Raw genomic sequence first — 19,922 nt, 5'->3', positions numbered from 1 at the left:
TGTTCTTGTTGTTTTTTTAAGTACCAGAAGCTTTAAGTATGAAGCCAGTTCCTTCAAGATTGAGGGTTAGAGAGCCCAGCATCTGTTCTCCACAATGACCAAGCAGATATTCTATTCCAGATGTCCACCTCCCTCCACTGTCTCCCTCTACGGTGTTAATATTTCTTCCCGATGGGGAATAAAAGATAGGTGGACTTCAACCCGTTTGAAAATACTTGATTATGAACCAAGATTCACACGATCGGATTAGAGTAGGATGCCCAAGAGATACACAAGTAGTAGTTTAGGAGTACACCCATTTTTAAAACGTCAATAATACAATTAGTTGGAAAGCATAATTCAGAGAACCTTGCTAAACTACTACATCTCAGTCAACCGATTCCAGACATTGTAACTCTCCACCAAACACGTTACACCTCCCCGTAACTTTGCTTAAGAGGTTGACATTCAATGCAATCTGTTTCCTTGCTTGGATTAAACTTTACCCGAAACGCCTGAGTAAGTCAAGGAACTCAAAGACAGTTTTCATACTTTAGGTCTAAGAGAGGACCCACCTTGAGTTCACTTCATGCTGCGATCCTCCGTGTCTCGGCTCCGGCTGTGAGCTCTGTAGTAACTCAACAACAAGGGGGAACAGCACCAGACTGTACCAGCAGTTTTTCTGTTCCTTTAGCAGCGAGGGAACTAGGCGTATCCTTCAGGCTCGGGAACAGGAATGTGTGAAATGCACTCTGACAAGTCAACCAGGTTTAGAGGTTTCAGGGAAGAGGACAATAAAGAGATCTGTTTGGGGTGTTTGTAAAAAGAGAGCTGGCACCCAGGGTCAGTGGCCAAGCTTAGAATCGGGTCTCCAGAGTGAAGATCTGTTCCCGGTACTACAAGAGGGACAGGATTTGAATTTTTTAAAAAAAGCCAGTTTTCTACTTCTAGGTGGATCGGAATAGTTATTGCAGTGACTCTGCGCTTCACTTTTTCACATTCTCCTCTTTCATTTCCTTGTTGTCCCTCATATGGAGTGGAAAGTTATTGGCTCCTAGCCTCTAATTCATGTGATTGAATTGTTGACTGTAGTGGTTCTCAACTTACAACAGTTCATTTAATGGCTGTTCATATAAATAAACGGCATATAAATAAACTACCTACCTACCTGTTCAAAGTTACGACAGCACTGTAAAAAAAGGGGGGTGGGGTTGGCTGTTTTTCTTACCAAGAGCGTCCATGAGATCAAAATTCAGACGTGTGGCAACCGACTCACATTTATGACGGTTGCAGGGGCCCCAGGGGGGTCATGTGATTCCCCCTTTGGTGACCTTCTGAGGAACCAAGTCAAACGGGGAAGCCAGATTTCATTCCGCGACGGTGTTATTAACTTAACCCTTGCAGTGATTCGCTTAACAACCGTGGGCAAGGAAGGTCGTAAAGTGGTTTGAACTTGGCTTAACAAATGTAGGCAATGGAAATTTGGGGCTCAAACCTCAAGGGTAACCCAAATACTCAAGGCATACATGGCACCGGGCACCAATTTGCATGTCTGCATGTCTGGCTTGTGAGGGACGCGGTGGCTCAGTGGCTAAGAGGCTGAGCTTGTCGACCAGAAAGCTCGACTGTTTGGCGGTTCGAATCCCTAGCGCCGCATAACGGAGGGAGCTCCCGTGACTTGTCCCGGCTTCTGCCAACCTAATTTGAAAGCATGTAAAAAATGCAAGTAGAAAAATAGGAGCCACCTTTGGTGGGAAGGGAACAACGCTCCATGCGCCTTCAGCGTTTGGTCATGGCGGCCACATGACCACGGAGACGTCTTCGGACAGCGCTGGCTCTTCGGCTTTGAAACAGATGAGCACTGCCCCCTGGAGTCAGGGACGACTAGGACATATGTGCGAGGGGAACTTTTACCTTCACCTTTATATATGGGTTAAATGGAGTGTTAACTCCTGGCAACTGTCCAAAGAGTCACATATTTTAGTTTGAGAAACCCAAGAGGGGAATTTTAGCTTTTACTGTACTTGCTGGCACACATGCGTGGCTGGGGGATTCTGGGAGTCGACATCCACACTTCAAGTTGATATTTGATATTCAAGTTGAAATACTTGATATATTTTTTTAAGAGGCAGAACGCTGGGTCCAAACAACTTAGCTATGGGTGTCGTAACGAATACTGATTTTCCCAGTTACGGATGAAGTTGTAAGTTACCAGAATATAGCACCAGATTGGGAAAGATGTTGATAATGATTGCAAAAATATAAACATCGGGGACGGATGCTTGACGACTTCATATAACTCTATACCAGCCTAGGAAGGCGGTCTTGCTTAACAAGCGTGTCTCATTGGATGAAGAATTCTGTGTGTAATTTGTAGAAGAAATCATTTCAAACTGGATTTCATTTAGACTTGGCCTTAGGTAATGAATGGAAGTCATCATTTAAATAAGAAGCGCTGTTCATCTCCATTTTTAACTGTAGGAAATTCAAATTAATTCACTTATCCCTGAGTAAATCCTTACGTTGTAAAGCAGTGGTTCCCAAACTTGGCAACTTTTAAGACTTGTGGACTTCAACTCCCAGAATTCTCCAGCCAGCTCTGCTGGCTGGAGAATTCTGAGAGTTGAAGTCCACAAGTCTTAAAGTTGCCAACTTTGGGAACCACTGTTATAAAGGAAACTGTAGGACTGAACAATGCCAATAAAATGAACCGCTTGAAGTCCATCCAATCTCCCCAACTATCTCTAATGCAATGCTGTGACAACACACTAAAATGTGGCAACAGAAAATCTGGGTTTTTGTGTAAAAATTGCCAGTTTTTCTATGAGATTAAATCGACTAATATTCTGTGGAGATAATATATCTATCTATCTATCTATCTATCTATCTATCTATCTATCTATCTATCATCTATCTATCTCTATTTATCTATCTATCTATCATCTATCTATCTATCTATCTATCTATCTATCTATCTATCTATCTATCTATCTATCTATCTATCTATCTATCTATCTATCTATCTGTCTTGTCTGTATAAAAACGAGGATAGAAACGAACCTTGACAACGATCGCAAGTGTTATTATTCTGTCTCTGAAACGTTAAGGCCAATAAATATTTTATCACTTCTTATGAATTGTACTTGCACTCAAAATCTGGAATTACGCCATTTGAAGATGATTACATATTTGCAAACAAGAACCAGAGAAATTCAGGTCAAAATGGATTGGGGATGTAGATGAGCTGGAAGGAAGCAGTTAGAACAAAGAATATAAAGTTGGAAATGACAAGTATTTATTTTGAGTTTTGATCCTTGTGTGGAGATGTAGATGAGCTGGAAGGAAGCAGTTAGAACAAAGAATATAAAGTTGGAAATGACGAGTATTTATTTTGAGTTTTGATCCTTGTGTCCTCAAGGCGTGTGAACACTACTTAGGTCTGGTCTGTGATTAATTTTCCTCCATAAATAAGGCCACGGAGGTTCTGTAATGGAACAATCATTTAAATTCCAGAAATGTTTTAATTCGGAACTACCGCACTAATTCCTATGTAAAGTCTTGTGTAAGTTTCACTGACCTCATTCGTTGTCATCATACATCGCAACATACAACAGGAAGAGAAAATCCAGGACAGGCTTGTGCATTTAAAAAAACATTGCCACATATTTCGTTTGGACAAATGGCAACTTTTTTTAAGAGTTTTATTTCCAACTACCCATTTTCAGTGTGCTAAACTTCTCTTGGGTTTTATGCCAGGTGTAAATGGTAAGTTAACTTCAAGACAGAACAGTTCAAAAGGCAACACAAGCATTTTCAAGAGATGACTTGACTACAAATTCTAGGTACAGTTTTACAGCATTTAGCTTTATTCTACAGCACAGATTATTTAAAATTATTCAGATTAAGATTATTCAGCACAGGATCTTTTTTCCATCGGCGCAAATGCCTAAAGGCTCCAAGGAGATGCTCAACAGTCAACGGTGTCCTTGGGAAATTTCAAGTTGAATTTAGGCTCCAACCTCCTCCTTTTCTTCCCAACAAAGAGAGCTAAAAACTTGAAATTACACTTTTAAATTTGTTACATTGGGAGCCAAGAGAAAATCATTTGCGTCCTCATCCATCTCGAGCAACGGCTGGGCTGAGACCCCGATTTAAAGTTCTCCATCATTCAGCTAAAACAGCAAACTCGGCGTGAAGCATCGAATTCAACGCACTCGCATGCATACGGGGAACGCGGCGAAAGCACAGGGATCCCCCATTGAAGTGTACCTGAAATGGCTGGAACAATCCCTTCCTTCTTTGAATAGGTTAGTTAGAAGACCATGCAAATAAAATAAATTTGGGCAAAGTCTTGGCAAAGATTTAAAAAGAAAAAAAAAGAGAACCGTTTTTGAGGTTCCACCACAAAACCGCGGACGACAAAACTGCTGTCGACGAAAGCGCGCATTTGACGTCATCACAGCGCGACGAAAACATCGCGCTGTGATCAAAAAATGTAAAAATAAAGCGAAAACCTTACCCTAACCCCCCCAAACCTAACCCTAACCCTTAACCTAACCCTAAATGTAACCCTAAACCTAACCGTTAACGTAACGCTAAACCTAATGCTAACCCTTAACCTAACGCTAAACGTAACCCTAACGCTCTAAACCTAACCCTAACCCTTAACCTAACCCTAACCCTTACCTTTATGTGAATCGGCTTGCTTTAATTTTATTTTTATTTCAATTTTTAATTTTTTTCGGCGCGCTGTGATGACGTCAAATGCGCGCTTTTGTGGACCACCGTTTTGACGGGTCACGGGCTTTGAGCGGTTTGTATCTACCCCCCATCCCAACCCCACCCCACCCCACAAAAATTTGTTTTAAAAAAATCTGAGAAACAATTTCAGGAATGAATCTCAAAACGATTTTATTCGTAGTTATCTCCTATAATCAATCCAGTATAAAAAAATACAGGCTTCGTACACTCGGGGGGGGTCTCGACAAAATGCTCGAAACACAACTCCAGTTGGAACAGTTAAAGCACCGGGAACAAAGCAGGGATCGCACCTCCAAATGCGCTCCCCCACGTGTTTCCAATGAGTTAATAATCCAAACGCAAATTTATCGAAAGATCAGAATTCAGCCCCTTCGCTGTCCATCCGTTCCCCCTCCCGTTTTATTACCTAGCTTCCCCCCCGGCGTCGAACGTCTGTTAACGAACAAAGGACGCGAGTCACATGGAAGTTTTTTTTTTTTTTTACGCACGGCAGAGGAGCTTCTTCGGAGCCTAATCTTTCGAACCTCCCTCCCCGGCCGCGGGGAGTGCAAATACGTCGTCAATGATTCTGCTACTTTAATTAAAAATAAAATAAATCAATTAGTTATCAGGAAAACCAGCTATTCCAAGCCCATGCTGGTGAAATCCACTGCAGGCAAGAATTGGTATTGTACAGGGAGGGATATGACTGGCTGGCATCGGAGCAAAAACAGGGGAAAAGCGTTCAAATCTGGGGGTGTCTGTAGAGATTTACGGTGCCGTTCGTTACTTCGCCCGCGGATGGGCTCTGAACGCCGACAAGCAATGGTGGGATCTAAGACGGCTGTCAGTTCAGCAGGATTCTTGGCAACTTAGGACACATACGCAGCTTCAGTCGCAGCCATACATGAATATATATGAATATATATATATATATATCTATACACACATACACACACACATACACACACACACAAACTAAATACTGCTTTTCAATGCAATACCTCAAAAGCACGTTGGTGATATCCTAACAAGGAAACGTGCGCGCATATACATACATACATATATATATTTATTTATATTCATTGATTGGGAGTGGAGCTTGCGCAACTTTTCCATTGGGGAAGGAGGAGGAGGAGGGGGGGGGGTCTCGAGGGGAGCCTGCAAATCATGCTCTCGGACCAGCGGCGAGGCAGCGTTAAGTCTCTGCTTCTTCTTCTTCTTCATCGTCGCTGCCCGCCACGCTGCTGTCTGTGGAGGCCGCGACGTCTTCGGCGGTTCCCTCGGCGGCTCCCTCGGCAGCCCCGTTGTCTTGAGACGGGGGGTCTCTCTTGGGCGCTTGAGGGCTGCTTTCCGAAGAATTGGCATCCGGTGGCTTTTTAGGCAGTTCTTGATTGGGATCCCCTAAAAATTCTTGCCACCCTTTGAGTCTCTCTTCTCTTTCCCGGGAAGTTTCTTCAATCTGTGGCCGAGACACAATGGTCAGTATTTGAGGAGGAGAAATAGGGGAAGGGAAGGCAAATTCAAAGACATTTCAAGGCATTTTCTGTTTCGTGACCAACGGCTTAGGTGTCGATTGAAAATGTGATTTGGGGGAAACGCCGGGTCACAAGAATCCCACTCCCACAGCGTGTCATTGAACGGTTTTGTTCTAGAGATCAGAAATCCCTTTTAAAAGCGATTTCAGAAGCCCTGGAGAAGCTAATGACCGAGTTATTCGTGTTTCCGAGTCGGTCAACCCTCCCAGAGGCTCTTTGGACAACGTCCCTGCAATCGTCTTGGCAAGATTTCAGAACTGGGCCAGCGTACCTTCGTGACCGCCTACTGCCACATACCTCCCAGCGGCCAGTAAGATCCCACAGATTGGGCCTCCTTCGGATGCTGTCAGCCAGACAGTGTCAGCTGGCGGGCCCCCCGGAGGAGAGCCTTCTCTGTGGCTGCTCCGACTCTTTGGAATCAGCTACCCACAGAGATCCGGACCATACCCACTCTCATGGCCTTCAGGAAGGCTGTTAAAACCTGGCTGTTCCGGCAGGCCTGGGGGCTGTTGACCTCACTGTTGAGGTCCAGCCCCCATTAGAATGAATGTATGTGGTGTTGCGATTTTAAACCGTTTTTTTCCCCTCTCTTTTTTGTAAGCCACCCGGAGTCCTTCGGGATTGGGCGGCACATAAATTTTATAAATAATAAAATAATAAATAATAACTGGTTGGCCATTAACCCCTTCCTCCCAGGGCTGAGAGGGAAGGACCGGCCCTAGTTCGCCCACTTAGCTCCATCCCTAAGGCAGGACTTTTGACCCTGCAGTCTTAACTGGCTCCTTTCGTTACCCATATGTATGTATGTTTTTTTTTTTAAAAACCACAACCTTCGTTAAGCCAAATATACCTGATAATCGGTTACACCGTCCCACGTTTCCACCGAGAGCTGCCGCCCGCCAAACCACCGCCCGTTCAGCGCCTGAATGCAAACGTCAGCCTCTTCGGAATCCTTGAAGGACACGGATGCTACCCCATCAGGATGCCTCTACAGAAACAGGAGGGGAGGGAGGGGGGAGCCATCAAATTAGACCCATGTCAAGGTTCCAAGTAACACATTTAAGAGCCGAGAGTGGCGCAGTGGTTAGAGTGCAGCGCTGCAGGCTACTTCAGCTGACTGTTATCTGCAGTTCGGCGGTTCAAATCTCACCGGCTCAGGGTTGACTCAGCCTTCCATCCTTCCGAGGTGGGTAAAATGAGGACCCAGACTGTGGGGGCGATATGCTGACTCTGTAAACCGCTTAGAGAGGGCTGAAAGCCCTATGAAGCGGTATACAAGTCTAACTGCTATTGCTATTGCTACATCCCCAACAAAGGGAACTCCGAGGCAGGCCTATTCCTCAAAGAACATTTCTATTGGGACCTACCATATTGGCAGAGTCTTACTGGAAAACCGGCTCTATTTTCCCGCTGGTTTTACACCCAATTAAAAATAGAAGAAACTCCCCCCCACACCCCGAGAGTCATCAGTCACATGATCCAATCAGTTTAATCGTTGGGCATCTTCAGTCTCCACCTTCCAAACACCTGCGGCACCGTCCTTGGTTCCCAGGGGAAAGGATTCCATTTTGGCTACAGCAGCCCCTCTCTGCCCCCCCAGCACCAGGCTGTGTCAAGCCATGGGAAGAAGACCCCTATGGAAAACAACAGCCAAGAAAATGGCCACAGCCAGGCCAGCTGTCCAGGGTTCCAAGTAAGACCCCCAACGAAAGAAGACTCTTCAAAGTTCCTCAAAGATCCTTTTTATTAAAGATTGTCATATTGACACACCTGGGGAAACCACGAATCTGAACGCTTCCAGGCTTCCCCCACCCAAAGGAAAGTCCAAGTCCCTTCCTCCTGCACCCACAGGTCCATCACACGGCCCCATCAATGCACCATCCCAACTGGAGATGCCTCCCAGTCACACCACTCCAGGTGCACAGCAGAACGTCCTTGACTCTCTGAGAAGGGAATGTTATTTAGACTATATCTCTCCCATACTCCGTATAATTCCCCCCTCCCGGTTTCCTGCAGCATTGAATGCGGCAGGCCTGAAGGCGGCTTCCAGGCCTGACACCAGCTTCAGGGTCGATAATCTAGGCATCTGCCGTATTTAAGAGAAGGCCCTATTTCAGAATCAGAAGTACAGGCTCCCGGGGATTTACAAAACGTGATTAAAATGACCTCTGTTCTAAAACTGCCACTTTTGGAAAGAAAGAAAAAATACATTGAAATCATTTTAAGTTGCTTTGGATATAACCTTTTCCTGATTATTCTCCTAACAGCTCTCTGTAATGATAAGAATACCTGTTGTTTTTTCCCCAGAAGTCTAGTAATATGGAAAGATTTACTAAACTGATTAAGCCCTGTTTAATCAGAAGATTTAAATCAGATTAAATCAGTGGTAGTCAACCTGGTCCCTACCACCCACTAGTGGGCGTTCCAGCTTTCATGGTTTGCTGTAACTCTGCTTTATACATTTTATAAAGTAAAGTTACTTCCCTACTTTATAAATCACCATTACTGGGGAACTGGTGGGCGGTTAGAAAATTTTACTGCTAACAGAGATACAAAAGTGGGCGGTAGGTATAAAAAAGGTTGACTACCCCTGTATTAGATAGATAGATAGATGATAGATAGATAGATAGATAGAAAGATAGAAAGATAGATAGATAGATAGATAGATAGATAGATAGATAGATAGATGGATAGATAGAAGGATAGAGAGATAGACAGACAGACAGACAGACAGACAGATATGTTATAGAGATAGATAGATGGATGGATGGATGGATGGATGGATGGATGGATGGATGGATGGATGGATGGATGGATGGATAGATAGATATGTTATAGAGATAGATAGACAGACAGACAGACAGATATTAGATCAGTGGTAGTCAACCTGGTCCCTACCACCCACTAGTGGGTGTTCCAGCTTTCATGGTGGGCGGTAGGCGTTTGCTGTAACTGTTTTATAAATTTTATAAAGTCAAGTCACTTCCCTACTTTATAAATCACCATCACTGTGGAATCGGTGGGCGGTTAGAAAATTTTACTAACAAGAGATACAAAAGTGGGCGGTAGGTATAAAAAAGGTTGACAATCCCTGGATTAAATCATCTGATTCAATCCTTTCAACTGTCAAATGCAGCATGTTTTAAAACGTCCAATTTTAATTTTAAAAATGTGGCTGCTGCCCCAAGGCTCCCCCCGCACAGACGCAATGCTTTCTCTAAAGGCTCAGCCGTGTTCCAATGACGCGTGGAATAATGGAACTTTGGGATAGAATTTTAAAATAAGTCAGTTCTTCGTCAAGCAAAACTGAACGATTCCACCAATGGAGCCCGACTGGTGGGGGTAATTACTGAGTGCTTTTTTTTTAGAAGGATGTTTCAACAGTGCAAGGCGAAAGGAGGAGTGAGAGTTTCTGATACGTACGTCAAATATAAGGACTTTCTTTACTTGGCCGAATTTTTCACATTCAGACCGTAGATCTTCCCGGATTTCATTTAGCACTAAGGGATCTTCCTGGAAAGACATTTTAAAGCGTATTTTAAAAAACGCATCCGATACTTTCACAAGGTAAAAGCTTTTCACAGGACAAGTCAAAAGAGACACCGGCCAATCACGTCTGGATTTTTTTTGCTGCGTGCTGTTCAAAAGCTTGTTGAACTCTGTTTTCATCAAGGCTCAAAAGCGAGGATTGGACAGAAAACGTCATCCTGTAAACCTCTTTAACCGATCCTATAACGGAAACCGAGTGGGCTTGTCTCAGGACTAGGAAACTTTTGCAAACTTCAGGCAGGTTGGGACTACGGGCCCCATGACTCCCAATCCTTAAATCCCTAAACAGATTAAGGAGCTCTCTGGTGGCACACGATGGTTAAACTGCGGCATTGCAGGCAAACTCTGCCCACCGCCTGGAGTTCGATCCCGATTGGCTCAAGGTCGATTCAGCCCTTCCATTCTTCCGAGGTCATAAAACGAGGAGCCAGATTGTTGAGGGCAATATGCAAATAATCATTTACATTGCAAGCCACCCAGGGTGCGTTATAAAGCGCTTAAGGGAAGGTATATAAGTCTAAATCATCTTAACGACCCCGTAATCCCTTGCAGGTTGGAATCCGGCCAACTGAATGAAGACTGCAGAGTGTTTTAATGGCCAGATGCCCTTCCTGTTGCCAGAGCGGAGTTTTATTCAGCAGATATATTCTCTGCATGCCCATAGAGAGAAATATCTGCCTCTACCTGGGATCGAACTCACAGCCTCCTGATCGTGAAGTGAGAGTTGCACCTCTAGGCCACCGCACCATTCATATATGAGCCTAAACGCTACTGCTAAATACGTTTGGAGTTATGTCCCACTGGAGGTTAACGTTGTGCCTTCAAATACAGAAGGAGCAAATTAAATTGCTGGATAGGATCGTCCCAACCGCCTCAGCCAGAAACAGCCTAAAAATGGAACGATATTTCTAACTTTAGCTGTCCCTATTATGCCACAAACACTTCTCGGCTTGTGACGAGGCCAACTTCAGCCGTCGTCTTTGAGAGGCGATCCTTTTCTCAGGAGGAATTATGAGTTTATGAAACTCCTGTTGGGCCATTTTTTTTTTTAACCTACCTCAAAATCTTTGGGATGAAACATGTTTCTGATGATGATAACCCTCTCGTATCGCAATCTCACACTCCCCTCCTTCTTCTCCGGCCGCCAATCCAGCAGTCTAATGAAATGAAGCAACATTTAAGAGGTTGAGGGGTTGAGGATCGCTTCAGTTTCTATAAAAGTGTGGTTGGGAAAAAAAGAAAGAAATTAACCGGGGGGCTTCTGAAATCAGAGGTGGAGGAATTTCCGGTTCCACCACAAAACCGCGTTCGACTAAAGGGCGCTCGACGAAACCGCGTAGCTGACGTCATCACAGCGCGACAACAGCACGGAGACAGAAGCACGCTGTAAACACTAAATCTAAAATTAACCCCTAAACCTAAACCTAACCCCCCTAAACCTAATCCTAACCCTTAACCTAACCCTAAACGTAACCCTAAACCTAACCCTTAACCTAACCCTAAACCTAATCCTAACCCTTAACCTAACCCTAACACTTAAGCTAACCCTAACCCTAACACTTAAGCTAACCCTAACCCTTAACCTAACCCTAAACCTAATCCTAACCCTTAACCTAACCCTAACCCTTAAGCTAACCCTAACCCTTAACCTAACCCTAAAGCTAACCCTTACCTTAACTTGAATCGGCTTGCTTTCAAAGCGCTATTTAAAGCGCCCTTCTTTCTCCGCGCTCACTGTTGTCACCCTGTTGATGACGTCAGCGACGCGGTTTAATCGGGCGCGGCTTAGTCGAGCGCGGTTTTGTCGTGCCACGGAATTTCCGTTCCCCCAGTAAGGAAAGGTTTCCCAGCAGCCTTGAAACTGGTGTGTTATCTATCAGCCACCTACATGAAAGGTAGCTTGACAGCTAAATCCATATTTTATTAGGAGCTCTGCCCCCCCCCTGAGTGATCTGAGCTGCTTTAAAGATGATGGTTTCGTGCATTTTATCAATACAACCGTTGAAAGACCCAGGTTTCATGAAAAGGAAAACCTTTCCCACGGGCAAATATACTTATAAAAGGTTTGGGGGCATCTTGAAAAAACAGCCACATACTTCTGTTGCTGGGAGAGCTTCTTTTTGTAATCTTTACATTTCTTTTTCTTCTTGCTGGCGTCGTATTCCCCCTTAAGCTGGAACTGGGCGACTTCCACATGCAATTTGTAGCCACGGATTTCTTTCTCATCCAGCAATTTCAGCGCAAGTTCAACAGATTCTCTCTGGGAAACGACGAGAGAGAGAGAGAGAGAAAAAATCCTGGTTTACAACTTGATTTTTCCAGCTAAGAAAAAATATTTGTGGCAGAGATTAAAACACGCCCCTCATAAATCTCGCTGATGCCCGTGGGGGTGCCCAGAAGTTAAAACTTAAATAAAGGGAGACTCAAAAGGGGCTGGAGACCCTACCTCTGCAAGAACAACTGCAAGCACGAGGTCACCGCGAAGGTATCACAGTAACACAGTGGTTCCCAAACTTGGCAACTTTAAGACTTGTGGACTTCAACTCCCAGAATTCTCCAGCCAGCAGAGCTGGCTGGAGAATTCTTGGAGTTGAAGTCCACAAGTCTTAAAGTTGCCAAGTTTGGGAAACACTGCGGTAACAGAATGAACAACTAACCTTTAAGTAACAACAGAGCCCGTCGCCTTTAAGGTTTCCTTCTTTGTCTTTGTAAAGTTTAATTTTGGGTTCCTCTGTGTGAAGATCGCGCATAACGATGCCGCATTTCGACATAACCTCCACAAACTCATCTTTCGTGATGTCAGGCGGTAAACCTGGAAAGGCGAAAAATGGAAGACACACAAATGTCACAACGAAAACCAAACTGAATTTTTAACGTTGCCATACAAGTGTGTGGGGGGGGTTCCTGCCCCATCTGCATTTCCCCCCCCCCCCCAAATGATGTCTTTGTCTATTACCCCCTCACTCAGCACGGTCTGATAGCTTTTTCCATTTTGGCAGCGTTAGATCCCAAACCATGAGAAAGGGGGAAGGGGGGGGGGAGATATAATTCCACTAAAGGAACAATCATAGTACACTTCAAATTTTCTAGCTCCCAAGCTGGATATAAAATCCCTGACGCAGTTCTGCACTCTTGGTTCAAAATATAAGCTGTGGGACCCGTGGGTATGTTTGAGGAGAACACTGGAAGGTTATTTGATCGGTGACAGGGGATTTATCTGCTCCTTGGATTTCAGGAAGGATGAAGAAATCTACAGCATTGGCCCCTAACCTCTTGGGCGCCAGGGACCGGTTCCATGAAGTTTTTCCATAGACCGGAGTGGGCCTGGCTTCACGTGCTGCCTGCATCCCGCGGATGGGGCTTGGCCCAGTTCCTGGCATGATGTGGTGGCCCGGTGCCGGTCCACGGATTGGGTACCCCCTGTTCTATAGCACAGCCATTAAGCCGGAGACCTGACCCCTTTAACACGAATGAGATCACGGCGTCAACTCTTGAAGCGAAGCCGGCTGGGGCCCTTCTGGAGGCTTCAGGGTTGCTGCAATGCGAAGAAGGGATGGGGAACATAAAAGCTAGATGGGGGTTTTGTAGCCAAAACCAAATAGCTTTCTGCGGGAACCAAGGTCAATCCGACAGGGGGCTGGGGAAAGGAGGAGTGAAGTAACCAAGCAACTGGCCAACACCTTGATTGGACAATGTGACTGGATTGGGGAAAGGGGGGGCGGGCGGTGGGGGGGGACAGAGACTTTCACTTTTAATCAGGTGAAAACCGTGGGAACTTTCAGAGATAGTTTTCGACAGTTTGTGCCAATATGGTATTTCTCCTAAAATTGTTCTTTCAGGAATCTGCCTGCCTCGGAGGTCTGATTTCTCTGGGGTTATTACTTGGGACGGCTGACATAGGGGATCTCGCCTCAAAATATGGTGTGCGGGCAGGCAGGGAGGGACGACTGGCAGGCCTGCAGAGAGGGTAAAAGGATGCTACTCTAGGTTTACTGGAGGAAGCTACTCGGAGCACCAGCATCTCTTTGGGATTTCTTCTTTTTGATGTGCCTTGTGTATCAAAGACAAAAGTCTCTCGCCAAGCCAGTCAGGAGAGCACCACAATGTTGGAGGCTTCAGAAATGCCGTGCTTTATACAGCTACAAAACGGGAGTCCATACCAAGCACGCCAAAGGCCCCAGATGCTGCCAATGGGGCCTTCCCAGACGCAGCAGGAAGGCGTCGTTCCCACTCAACTGCCTAGCTGTTAAGCCACGCACCCAACGCCGCGTTGCCACACGGCGACTGTCTAATGAGGAAGTAGTTAAAGGGACGTGATCGGAATTTGCTTGGAGGTGCTGGCCTCACATTTACAGCATAGCAATACACCCATCCTTCCTTAAAATGGGAGACAATTTTCAGTTCACCAAAACGGGGGGGGGGGGGGGGCAAACGGACTACGAAGCCCGCGTGCCGCTGTGCAGCAACGTTTGAGCCTTGAGGCACTTCTACAAATAATTCAAACGTACAGGGCTGGTTTTTCAATACACGTGGCTATGTATCACTCTTCCTATCCACTTCAATTTTTACTCCAAAGCCATCCACGTTGTTTTGAAGTCCAGAGGCAAAGATTTGGTGCGCTGTGAAATAGTTGAAACGACGATATTCAGGGGATTTGGCTCCATTTCAAAGGAGAACCGCAGCAGAGCACAGCCGGCTTTCGCAACCAGCGAAGACCCAAGACTGTTCCTCACCTGTGACATAAACGTTTGTATTTCTCTGTTCTTCCACGTGAAACCATCCTAGAGGGGAGAGGAGGAGAAGTTAGGATGGCACCTCTAAAGAAAAGAGAACAGGTCTTCAGATTAAAATTCACGTCAGGTTGCGGAGGGAGGGGGGGGGAGGAGAAGACACTCCTGGGATATAAACAGCCTGACCTGGGATAAATGGCACCTTCCTATCTTCACACCTAGAGCCGAGGTGGCGCAGTGGGTAGAGTGCAGCACTGCAGGCCACTTCAGCTGACTGCTAGTTCGGCTGTTCAAATCTCACCGGCTCAAGGTTGACTCAGCCTTCCATCCTTCCGAGGTGGGTGAAATGAGGAGCCAGATTGTTGTTGGGGGCGATATGCTGACTCTGTAAACCGCTTAGAGAGGGCTGAAAGCCCTATGAAGCGGTATATAAGTCTAACTGCTATTGCTATCTATCTATCTATCTATCTATCTATCTATCTATCTCTATATATATATATATCCGTATGTCTGTTTGTCTGTCTATCTATCTATCTATCTATCTATCTATCATCTATCTAATCTCTTATCTATCTATCTATCTATCTATCTATCTATCTATCTATCTATCTATCTATCTATCTATCTATCTATCTATCTAGAGCCGAGGTGGCGCAGTGGTTAGGGTGCAGTACTGCAGGCCACTTCAGCTGACTGCTAGTTCAGCAGTTCAAATCTCACCAGCTCAAGGTTGACTCAGCCTTCCATCCTTCCGAGGTGGGTGAAATGAGGACCCAGACTGTGGGGGCGATATGCTGACTCTGTAAACCGCTTAGAGAGGGCTGAAAGCCCTATGAAGCGGTATATAAGTCGAACTGCTATTGCTATTGCTATAAATGGCACCTTCCTATCTTCACACTTATCCATGCTTCAACAACATTCACAACTTCCTACACATTGGGTGTAATTTGATCCTTTCAACATTAGGCTTCCCGAGTCTGAATGGCTCTAAAGACGCCTCTTGGACGGCTGCCCACACAAGCACAACTCCTCAGGAAGACACACACATCTCTTTTTGACCCCGCAAGCGACTTCTAAGTCATGCACAATGGAGTCGCTTGCCTGCTTCAGCTTTTCGTTTTTCCCCTTTCTGTTTAAGATCTGGCGGGAGCAGCGGTTTGCCTTCTCCTGGCGGCCGAGCCTTGGCGGCCTTGGAATCCGGTGAGGCTTTCGAGTCAGCCTTTGCAGAGGAGGCCGAGATATCGGAGCCTTCGGTGGGGAAGCCGTAGTTAGCATGGTACGTAGCCAAGAAATCTTCGGTGATCTAAAAAAGGGGGATTGTTCAGGAGGTTTGAGATTTGAGGTTTATTCGATTTATATGCCGCCCTTCTCCCAAGGACTCAGGGCGGCGTACAACATTAAAAGAAACACATACTGCAAAAGTTAAAAAGAAATTAAATAGGATATCCCCAAATTAAAATTAACAATGACACTTTTTTTTTTAAAGAATTCAAATTAAAATTAACAATAATCAATACTTTGATTTGTTTTGTTGAGGCCAGGCTGGCTTGCTGGAAAAGCCAACTTTTGTTGGAAGGACCGAAGCTCCGGGGGCAGCTCATTCCAGAGGGAAGGGGCTCCCACAGAGAAGGCTCTCCCCCTGGGGGTCGCCAGCCGACACTGCCTGGCCAACCGCACCCTGAGGAAACCAATTAAGAGACCCAATTAAGGCTGAAATGTGAGTTACTGCAAGAATCGAGGGCCAGGAGGCGGCCTCCTGAAACAAAATAATGCAGGTCATGTTCTATTTTTAACCGTTCATCATGGCACTACAACTGATAGGCAGCTTACAAGGGACGACTGGCAGGCCTGCAGAGAGGGTAAAAAAGATGCTACTCTGGGTTTACTAGAGAAAACTACTCGGAGCACCAGCATATCTTTGAGATCAAGTTATCAAGGAGTTGCAGAATGTTTACTCCCCCTTTACACACTGCCTGCAAAATTGTCTCTCTTTGGACATCTAAAAATGACGACAACTGTCCCCATTCTTACAAATATTCTTCAGAATTTAGGGAAGAAAGTCGGAGAATTTTCAGGGGCAATTGCTCTTCCCCCGATTCAGCAGCAGAATTGCACAACGTAGATACAAGTCCACATTAGATGCAGATCGCAGGTTAATAACCCTGGGTCTAGAAGCCGATTTAGAAAACAAAAGTAAATAATTTCTGGAAGAGTGAGTAGTAGTTGGAATCGACACAACTGAAAAGTTGCCAAGGTTGAGGGGGGAGGGATGGGGGGAAAAGCCAACCCACTGAATTGTTGTACTCCCATTTGAGAATTAAAAGCCTTAAAGTTAAAAGTATTTGAAGTATGCATCGCCTTTACTTATCTATTTTTAATAAGGCTGGTTGAAAGCCTAGTAAAGGGACCTTGCCGGAGAGATAAGGAGGGTGAGAAAGATAGCAAGCCAAAGGAGCAAGGAAGAAAAGAGCTGGACGGGGTCTCTGCTCCTCTCAAAAAATGGCATTTTGCCCCAGGAAATGAGGGTTATTGCTACCAAAGTCCATTGATTATTCAGCCTGAAGTTTGAAACCAGAGTTGGCAACTTTATTTTATGAGTGTGTGTGTTTATATATTTTATTTATACATTTTTCTTTAACATACATAAGCGCTTAGTAAACAGTGTACTATCTGGATCAATTTACTTAAACAATAATGTTTTCCAGTTTCCAATTTCTATTATCCAAGCATTGATGGAACAAATCCCATGTTAAAAAATATTCCGTATCTTCTTTTATCTTTAATGTCAACCTATTCATTTCTGCACTATTATTTTATGTGTGTGTGTGACTATGTAATGTATATATGTATGTAGGATGTATGTGTGTAGATAGATGAGATAGAAATATAGGAGAGATGATAAGACAGACAGATAGATAGACAGACAGACAGACAGATGGTAGATCAAACACAGAAAGATAGATAGGAATAAAAGAAAGAAAGAAAGACAGAAAGATCAGACAAACAGGATAGATAAGGATGATAGAAAGAGAGATGTAGATAGACAGACATGGTAGATAAGGATGAAAGAAAGAAAGAAAGAAAGAAAGAAAGAAAGAAAGAAAGAAAGAAAGAAAGAAAGAAAGAAAGAAAGAAAGAAAGAAAGACAGAAAGAAAAGATAGATCAGACAGACAGGGTAGTTAAGGATGATAGCGAGATGTAGATAGACAGACATGATAGATAGGGATCAAAGAAAGAAAGAAAGAAAGAAAGAAAAGATAGATCAGACAGGGTAGTTAAGGATGATAGAGAGATGTAGGTAGACAGACATGATAGATAGGGATGAAAGAAAGAAAGAAAGAAAGAAAGAAAGAAAGAAGGAAAGAAAGAAAGAGAAAGAATAGATAGATCAGACAGACAGGGTAGATAAGGATGATAGAAAGAGAGAGATGTAGATAGACAGACATGATAGATAGGGATGAAAGAAAGAAAGAAAGAAAGAAAGAAAGAAAGAAAGAAAGAAAGAAAGAGAAAGAAAGAATAGATAGATTAGACAGACAGGGTAAATAAGGATAGAAAGAGATAGATGTAGATAGACAGACATGATAGATAGGGGTGAAAGAAAGAAAGAAAGAAAGAAAGAAAGAAAGAAAGAAAGAAAGAAAGAAAGAAAGAAAGAAAGAAAAGATAGATCAGACAGACAGAGTAGTTAAGGATGATAGAGAGATGTAGATAGACAGACATGATAGATAGGGATGAAAGAAATGTTCAATAAATCTACAAATCTACAAGAAAGAAAGAAAGAAAGAAAGAAAGAAAGAAAGAAAGAAAGAAAGAAAGAATAGATAGATTAGACAGACAGGGTAAATAAGGATAGAAAGAGATAGATGTAGATAGACAGACATGATAGATAGGGGTGAAAGAAAGAAAGAAAGATCAGACAGACAGGGTAGATAAGGATGATAGAGAGAGATGTAGACAGACAGACATGGTAGATAGATAGGGAAGAAAGAAAGAAAGAAAATAAATATATTTTAGAATGTAAATGGATATGTCCCCCCTCTCGCTCTTCATGCAGTCAATCTGGAGACAGACAGACAGACAGACAGACAGACGATGCAGGGATCTTTATGCTAAGGAAGAAAAATCGTCTCCGCCTTGAATGAAATGATTTGCTTTGATCAGAGAGGCTGAAAGGCTGCCCCCCTCCTCCTCTTCCCCTGCAAAGCAAAGGCTCCCCACTGAAACCCAGGGAAGGCGTAGGCAGCCTCGACACCAGGAGACCCTCCTCCCTCCTTCCCTCCCTCCGCCGAGCCCCCCAGCCCAGCTTTAAGGACTACAACGCCCATCGCTCTCCGCCCACAGGGAGGCGTGGGTGTCCTCCCCCACTCCCCAAATCCGGGACGGCTTTGGATTCCCCCGTTCTGGCGCCCCCGCCCCTCCACGCGCGCGCGCTGCGGAGGATGGGCCTTGTAGTCCGGCCCACCTTGGGGAACCAGGCCTTCTTGTCGCGGTCCCACTCGTACTGGGTGCCGTCGGCGGGGTCGGTGTAGGTGAAGGGCTCGTCGCCGCCCTCGCCCTCCTTCCGCTCGTAGAGCTCCTGCAGCCGCAGCTGCTGGTGGAAATCCTCGTTGCGGTCCGAGCCGCCGACGCTCATGGTGCCGCCGCCCGACTCGACGCCGCTTCTCACCACCAGGGAGCCGCCCGGGCCCGGCCCGGCTTGGAAACGCCTCGCAGCAGGCCCGGCGCTAGGCCGCATGCGCGGGGGGCTGTGCTACGCACGCGCGGCCACGCCCCCCTCGCGCCCCCCCCCTGCTCCGTTCGGCCGCCGTCCGTCGCGAGCGGGTGAAGCGGAGGAGGAGGACGGCGGCGATCGGAGGCGACGGAGCCCCGCCGGCTCTTCCAACGCGCCTCACCGCGGTAGAAGCCGCGGTTTCTCGCCTTAGCCGGTGACAAGGCGACTGCGCAGATGCTTCCCCGCCGTCGCGTCGGAGGGAAATTTATTGCGCAAGCGCAGAAGCGCTCCCTTGCCTCGAAAGTCTCCCCTCTCTCTCCCTGCCCCCCCTCCTGTAATTAGCGTATAGCTGAAGGGCCCTGTGCCGCTCACTGCGCAAGAGCGGAAGTCGCTTTTCGAAAAGAAGGCGGGCCTAAGCCGAAAACGGCAATAAACAACAACAAAGGCAGCCAATAAGCTTCGGAGTTGAGCTGTCCGTCAGAGGGCTGCGGAGAAGGGAAGGGCGGAAGGAGAACAGAATAAGGGAACTGCGCATGCCCAGAAAGTGTCTCTGTCCTAATCCTTTTGGGAAGAAATCTTTTATTTTTCTTCTTCCTAAACAAATAAAGGAAACGTGCTTCTCATTTCTCAGATTTCATCCATTTCCATTCCAGGTCAACAGTAGGATCATG

The 19,922-nt window shown here is 45.4% G+C and overlaps 2 protein-coding genes across 3 annotated transcripts in view; both read right to left on the bottom strand.

The window, feature by feature from the left end:
• VGLL1 (vestigial like family member 1) overlaps positions 1-842 on the bottom strand; it is a 9,842-nt gene extending 9,000 nt beyond the window's left edge. Inside the window, exon 1 of one of the 2 annotated variants that reach the window (XM_087727409.1) lies at positions 555-842. The gene's annotated coding sequence lies outside the window, so the exon portion shown is untranslated. The remainder of the gene's footprint in view (positions 1-554) is intronic. The other variant, XM_087727408.1, reaches the window with a different exon arrangement.
• A 4,031-nt stretch (positions 843-4,873) lies between these two features.
• HTATSF1 (HIV-1 Tat specific factor 1) lies at positions 4,874-19,290 on the bottom strand. Its single transcript, XM_087728401.1, has 9 exons — positions 19,003-19,290; positions 15,638-15,839; positions 14,540-14,587; positions 12,464-12,618; positions 11,903-12,066; positions 10,864-10,963; positions 9,681-9,770; positions 7,108-7,245; positions 4,874-6,181 (listed from the first exon to the last, which is right to left on the bottom strand). The coding sequence occupies exons 1-9, from the start codon at positions 19,273-19,275 to the stop codon at positions 5,918-5,920; spliced, it is 1,434 nt and encodes a 477-aa protein (XP_087584527.1). The 5' UTR covers positions 19,276-19,290; the 3' UTR covers positions 4,874-5,917.
• Between the last annotated feature and the right edge of the window lie 632 nt (positions 19,291-19,922).

Source organism: Thamnophis sirtalis, unplaced genomic scaffold (assembly GCF_051295495.1).
Source record: "Thamnophis sirtalis isolate CommonGarterSnake01/CBP01778 unplaced genomic scaffold, rThaSir2_p1.2 scaffold_13, whole genome shotgun sequence".
NCBI classification, from domain to species: domain Eukaryota; kingdom Metazoa; phylum Chordata; class Lepidosauria; order Squamata; family Natricidae; genus Thamnophis; species Thamnophis sirtalis.
The sequence above is the reverse complement of the archived record's forward strand: the minus strand, read 5'-3'. Positions and strand labels throughout refer to the sequence as shown.